The sequence below is a fragment of the Dendropsophus ebraccatus genome, chromosome 9, assembly GCF_027789765.1.
Source record: "Dendropsophus ebraccatus isolate aDenEbr1 chromosome 9, aDenEbr1.pat, whole genome shotgun sequence".
Lineage (NCBI taxonomy): Eukaryota > Metazoa > Chordata > Amphibia > Anura > Hylidae > Dendropsophus > Dendropsophus ebraccatus.
Window position 1 is genome coordinate 8025264 of NC_091462.1, and position 6000 is coordinate 8031263.

The window sequence follows — 6000 nt, forward strand, 5'->3', positions numbered from 1 at the left end:
GCAGCTCTGGAGGATAAGACATGATGTAACAGCAGAATAGTGAGGGCAGCTCTGGAGGATAAGACATGATGTAACAGAATAATAAATGCAGCTCTGGAGGATAAGACATGATGTAACAGCAGAATAGTGAGGGCAGTTCTGGAGGATAAGACATGATGTAACAGCAGAATAGTGAGGGCAGTTCTGGAGGATAAGACATGATGTAACAGCAGAATAGTGAGTGCAGTTCTAGAGGATAAGACATGATGTAACAGCAGAATAGTGAGGGCAGCTCTGGAGGATAAGACAGCATGTAACAGCAGAATAGTGAGTGCAGCTCTGGAGGTAACAGCTGAATTATGAGTGCAGCTCTGGAGGCGAAATGGTGTGGCTTAGTGCAGGGTTTACAGCTTACTGGACATTACATGTTGGTGACATCTGGATGTGACCTGCTCTGTGTATAAGGAACTCAGCAAACACAAGGATCCTGTACAGACACAGGAGAATTTCCTCTAAGACATCAACAGCTGCCGGCCTGGAACTTCCTGAGGATTGGGGGAGGGGGTGCAGTGCCATCTCACTGTGGTCTCAGGTCTATGATGAAGTGTCAGCGATACGACGAGCCGGGAGACACTGGAGGACGAGGCCGGAACCCAGGCGCTTCCTGCTGCAGCCAAGACTGATCCTGAGGGCCGCACAGAACAGGGTGATAACAGAGACAATAGCTGCAGATCAGCCAGGTATCTGCTGACTGATTCACAGGCCTTCACAGTGATCCGTAATCACAATACACCCACCTACAGAGGGCGCTGTAACAGCCGGGCACCTCAGGGAACCGCACAGACATCGGGGTACATTCACACGCTGCAAAAATGTCTGTGACTCCATTCATCCCTATGGGATTGGCTCTAATCCTACTCAGATGCGTGGGACAGTCGCAGTGTTTCTGCCGCGTGTGAACATCGCCTTAATGAGGGTCCTGCTGGAATCTCTTCTCCAGCAGGCACCAGGATGTCAGAATCCGCAGCAGCATCATACAGGCTGCCACCGTATACATCAACCTGGAAAAGAAAGAGAAGGATCGGGCATGTGGGGTTTCAACTGTCTGATCCTCTTAGGAGTGCGGGACGGGGCGGGCAAAGGAGTGCGGGACGGGGTGGGCAAAGGAGTGCGGGACGGGCAAAGGAGTGCGGGACGGGCAAAGGAGTGCGGGACGGGGCGGGCAAAGGAGTGCGGGACGGGGCGGGCAAAGGAGTGCGGGACGGGGCGGGCAGAGGAGTGCGGGACGGGGCGGGCAGAGGAGTGCGGGACGGGGCGGGCAGAGGAGTGCGGGACGGGGCGGGCAGAGGAGTGCGGGACGGGGCGGGGAGAGGAGTGCGGGACGGGGCGGGCAGAGGAGTGCGGGACGGGGCGGGCAGAGGAGTGCGGGACGGGGCGGGCAGAGGAGTGCGGGACGGGGCGGGCAGAGGAGTGCGGGACGGGGCGGGCAAAGGAGTGCGGGACGGGGCGGGCAGAGGAGTGCGGGACGGGGCGGGCAGAGGAGTGCGGGACGGGGCGGGCAGAGGAGTGCGGGACGGGGCGGGCAGAGGAGTGCGGGACGGGGCGGGCAAAGGAGTGCGGGACGGGGCGGGCAAAGGAGTGCGGGACGGGGCGGGCAAAGGAGTGCGGGACGGGGCGGGCAAAGGAGTGCGGGACGGGGCGGGCAAAGGAGTGCGGGACGGGGCGGGCAAAGGAGTGCGGGACGGGGCGGGAAAAGGAGTGCGGGACGGGGCGGGAAAAGGAGTGCGGGACGGGGCGGGAAAAGGAGTGCGGGACGGGGCGGGAAAAGGAGTGCGGGACGGGGCGGGCAAAGGAGTGCGGGACGGGGCGGGCAAAGGAGTGCGGGACCGGGCGGGCAAAGGAGTGCGGGACGGGGCGGGCAAAGGAGTGCGGGACGGGCAAAGGAGTGCGGGACGGGGCGGGCAAAGGAGTGCGGGACGGGGCGGGCAAAGGAGTGCGGGACGGGCAAAGGAGTGCGGGGCGGGCAAAGGAGTGCGGGACGGGACGGGCAAAGGAGTGCGGGGCGGGCAAAGGAGTGCGGGACGGGGCGGGCAAAGGAGTGCGGGACGGGGCGGGCAAAGGAGTGCGGGACGGGGCGGGCAAAGGAGTGCGGGACGGGGCGGGCAAAGGAGTGCGGGACGGGGCGGGCAAAGGAGTGCGGGACGGGGCGGGCAAAGGAGTGCGGGACGGGGCGGGCAAAGGAGTGCGGGACGGGGCGGGCAAAGGAGTGCGGGACGGGGCGGGCAAAGGAGTGCGGGACGGGGCGGGCAAAGGAGTGCGGGACGGGGCGGGCAAAGGAGTGCGGGACGGGGCGGGCAAAGGAGTGCGGGACGGGGCGGGCAAAGGAGTGCGGGACGGGGCGGGCAAAGGAGTGCGGGACGGGGCGGGCAAAGGAGTGCGGGACGGGGCGGGCAAAGGAGTGCGGGACGGGGCGGGCAAAGGAGTGCGGGACGGGGCGGGCAAAGGAGTGCGGGACGGGAAAAGGAGTGCGGGACGGGGCGGGAAAAGGAGTGCGGGACGGGGCGGGAAAAGGAGTGCGGGACGGGGCGGGCAAAGGAGTGCGGGACGGGGCGGGCAAAGGAGTGTGGCAGCGCCCTCTGCCCATTGAGCTAAGCTGAGCGTTCCTGTTATGTGTTTGGGAACAATAGGGCAGTAGCTGAATGTGTGACCGCACTGTCTTGACTGGATACACTGTAGCAAACCCTCAGCTGTTCCTTTCACTGACAGCAAGCAGGAGTCTGGAATGGTGGAGACTCCACACACATAGGGGGGTACATTGCTGCTGACACCAGAAAACTGATGGAAAAAAGCTGCACATTTTTGTGCAAAACAGAGAAAATTTTCCCCCCCAGCATGATGGGACTGGACTGGTCTTACTGGAAACGACACGTTTCACCACATTCACTTATTGGGGGGAAAAGACTGAGAGAAACCAGAACAAGAATTTCAAGTAGTCGCCTCCTCTGCAGGAAAGCAGCTGCTATACTGTACAGCTGGTTATAAGGAGCCAGTGCATAGGGGGTCTCTGCATACAGAGGGGTCTCTGAAGAGTTGGGGGCAGTCTGTATATAGGGGGTCTCTGTATATAGGAGGGCTCTGTATATAGGGGGGTCTGTATAGAGTTTGGTGCAGTCTGTATATAGGGGGGTCTCTGTATAGAGTTGGGGGCAGTCTGCATAGTACATGAGGGGTCTCTGTATATAGGGGGCTCTGTATATAGGGGGGCTCTGTATAGAGTTGGCTGCAGTCTGTATATAGGGGGGCTCTGTATAGAGTTGGCTGCAGTCTGTATATAGGGGGGCTCTGTATAGAGTTGGCTGCAGTCTGTATACAGGGGGGCTCTGTATAGAGTTGGCTGGGCTCTGTATATAGGGGGGCTCTGTATAGAGTTGGCTGCAGTCTGTATATAGGGGGGCTCTGTATAGAGTTGGCTGCAGTCTGTATATAGGGGGGCTCTGTATAGAGTTGGCTGCAGTCTGTATAGTACATGAGGGGTCTCTGTATATAGGGGGGCTCTGTATAGAGTTGGCTGCAGTCTGTATAGTACATGAGGGGTCTCTGTATATAGGGGGTCTCTGTATATAGGGGGGCTCTGTATAGAGTTGGCTGCAGTCTGCATAGTACATGAGGGGTCTCTGTATATAGGGGGGCTCTGTATATAGGGGGGCTCTGTATAGAGTTTGGTGCAGTCTGTATATAGGGGGGCTCTGTATAGAGTTGGCTGCAGTCTGCATAGTACATGAGGGGTCTCTGTATATAGGGGGGCTCTGTATAGAGTTGGCTGCAGTCTGTATATAGGGGGGCTCTGTATAGAGTTGGCTGCAGTCTGTATATAGGGGGGCTCTGCATAGAGTTGGCTGCAGTCTGTATATAGGGGGGCTCTGTATAGAGTTGGCTGCAGTCTGTATATAGGGGGGCTCTGCATAGAGTTGGCTGCAGTCTGTATATAGGGGGGCTCTGTATAGAGTTGGCTGCAGTCTGTATAGTACATGAGGGGGCTCTGTATATAGGGGGTCTCTGTATATAGGGGGGCTCTGTATAGAGTTGGCTGCAGTCTGTATAGTACATGAGGGGGCTCTGTATATAGGGGGTCTCTGTATAGAGTTGGCTGCAGTCTGTATATAGGGGGGCTCTGTATATAGGGGGGCTCTGTATAGAGTTGGCTGCAGTCTGTATATAGGGGGGCTCTGTATAGAGTTGGCTGCAGTCTGTATAGTACATGAGGGGTCTCTGTATATAGGGGGGCTCTGTATATAGGGGGCTCTGTATATAGTAGGTCTCTGTATAGAGTTGGCTGCAGTCTGTATAGTACATAGGGGGTCTCTGTATATAGGGGGGCTCTGTATAGAGTTGGCTGCAGTCTGTATATAGGGGGTCTCTGTATAGAGTTGGCTGCAGTCTGTATAGTACATGTGGGGTCTCTGTATATAGGGGGTCTCTGTATAGAGTTGGCTGCAGTCTGTATAGTACATGAGGGGTCTCTGTATATAGGGGGTCTCTGTATATAGGGGGGCTCTGTATAGAGTTGGCTGCAGTCTGTATAGTACATGAGGGGTCTCTGTATATAGGGGGTCTCTGTATATAGGGGGGCTCTGTATAGAGTTGGCTGCAGTCTGTATAGTACATGAGGGGTCTCTGTATATAGGGGGGCTCTGTATAGAGTTGGCTGCAGTCTGTATAGTACATGAGGGGTCTCTGTATATAGGGGGGCTCTGTATAGAGTTGGCTGCAGTCTGTATAGTACATGAGGGGTCTTCCTGTGCAGTTCGGGCACGGTCTGTATATAAGAAACCCCTCATAGACAAGTTTCCGGGCCCCTGTGCCCTCATGCAGTCGGTGTGGCCCCCGGGGGCCCCGTTACTCACCAGGACATGAAGCAGCAGCATTCTCCTCATCCCCCAGCAGAGCCCGGCAGGAGCCATCACACGTCTGCCACGTCTGGCCGCGCAGGCGCACACAGCAGGCGCGGGGCACGCCGGGAAGTGTAGTTTATCCGCTGCTGGCAGCACCCAAGGGGCAGGTGAGGAGCGATGTGTAAGTGTGGGACTACAACTCCCAGCCTGTCACCGCCTGCTAGGATGTACTGTAATATTATAATGTAATAATACTCGTATAGTGACCCTATGGATCCCGGAGAACATGTAATAATAATCGTATAGTGACCCTATAGATCCTGTATACCAGAGAACATGTAATAATAGTCGTATACTGACCCTATAGATCCCGGATACAGAACATGTAATAATAATCGTATAGTGACCCTATAGATCCCGGATACAGAACATGTAATAATAATCGTATAGTGACCCTATAGATCCCGGATACAGAACATGTAATAATAATCGTATAGTGACCCTATGGATCCTGTATACCAGAGAACATGTAATAATAATCGTATAGTGACCCTATAGATCCCGGATACAGAACATGTAATAATAATCGTATAGTGACCCTATGGATCCTGGATACAGAACATGTAATAATAATCGTATAGTGACCCTATAGATCCCGGATACAGAACATGTAATAATAATCGTATAGTGACCCTATGGATCCTGGATACAGAACATGTAATAATAATCGTATAGTGACCCTATGGATCCTGGATACAGAACATGTAATAATAATCGTATAGTGACCCTATGGATCCTGTATACCAGAGAACATGTAATAATAATCGTATAGTGACCCTATAGATCCCGGATACAGAACATGTAATAATAATCGTATAGTGACCCTATGGATCCTGGATACAGAACATGTAATAATAATCGTATAGTGACCCTATAGATCCCGGATACAGAACATGTAATAATAATCGTATAGTGACCCTATGGATCCCGGATACAGAACATGTAATAATAATCGTATAGTGACCCTATAGATCCTGGATACAGAACATGTAATAATAATCGTATAGTGACCCTATAGATCCTGGATACAGAACATGTAATAATAATCGTATAGTGACCCTATGGATCC

At 54.5% G+C, this 6000-nt stretch overlaps 1 protein-coding gene across 1 annotated transcript in view; it reads right to left on the bottom strand.

Moving 5' to 3' along the window:
• The window catches only part of PDIA5 (protein disulfide isomerase family A member 5), a 47146-nt gene extending 42187 nt beyond the window's left edge, over nucleotides 1-4959 (bottom strand). Inside the window, exon 1 of the mRNA XM_069982447.1 lies at nucleotides 4884-4959. Within this exon, the coding sequence (XP_069838548.1) occupies nucleotides 4884-4940 (57 nt within the window). The 5' untranslated portion in view covers nucleotides 4941-4959. The remainder of the gene's footprint in view (nucleotides 1-4883) is intronic.
• Nucleotides 4960-6000: the final 1041 nt, after the last annotated feature.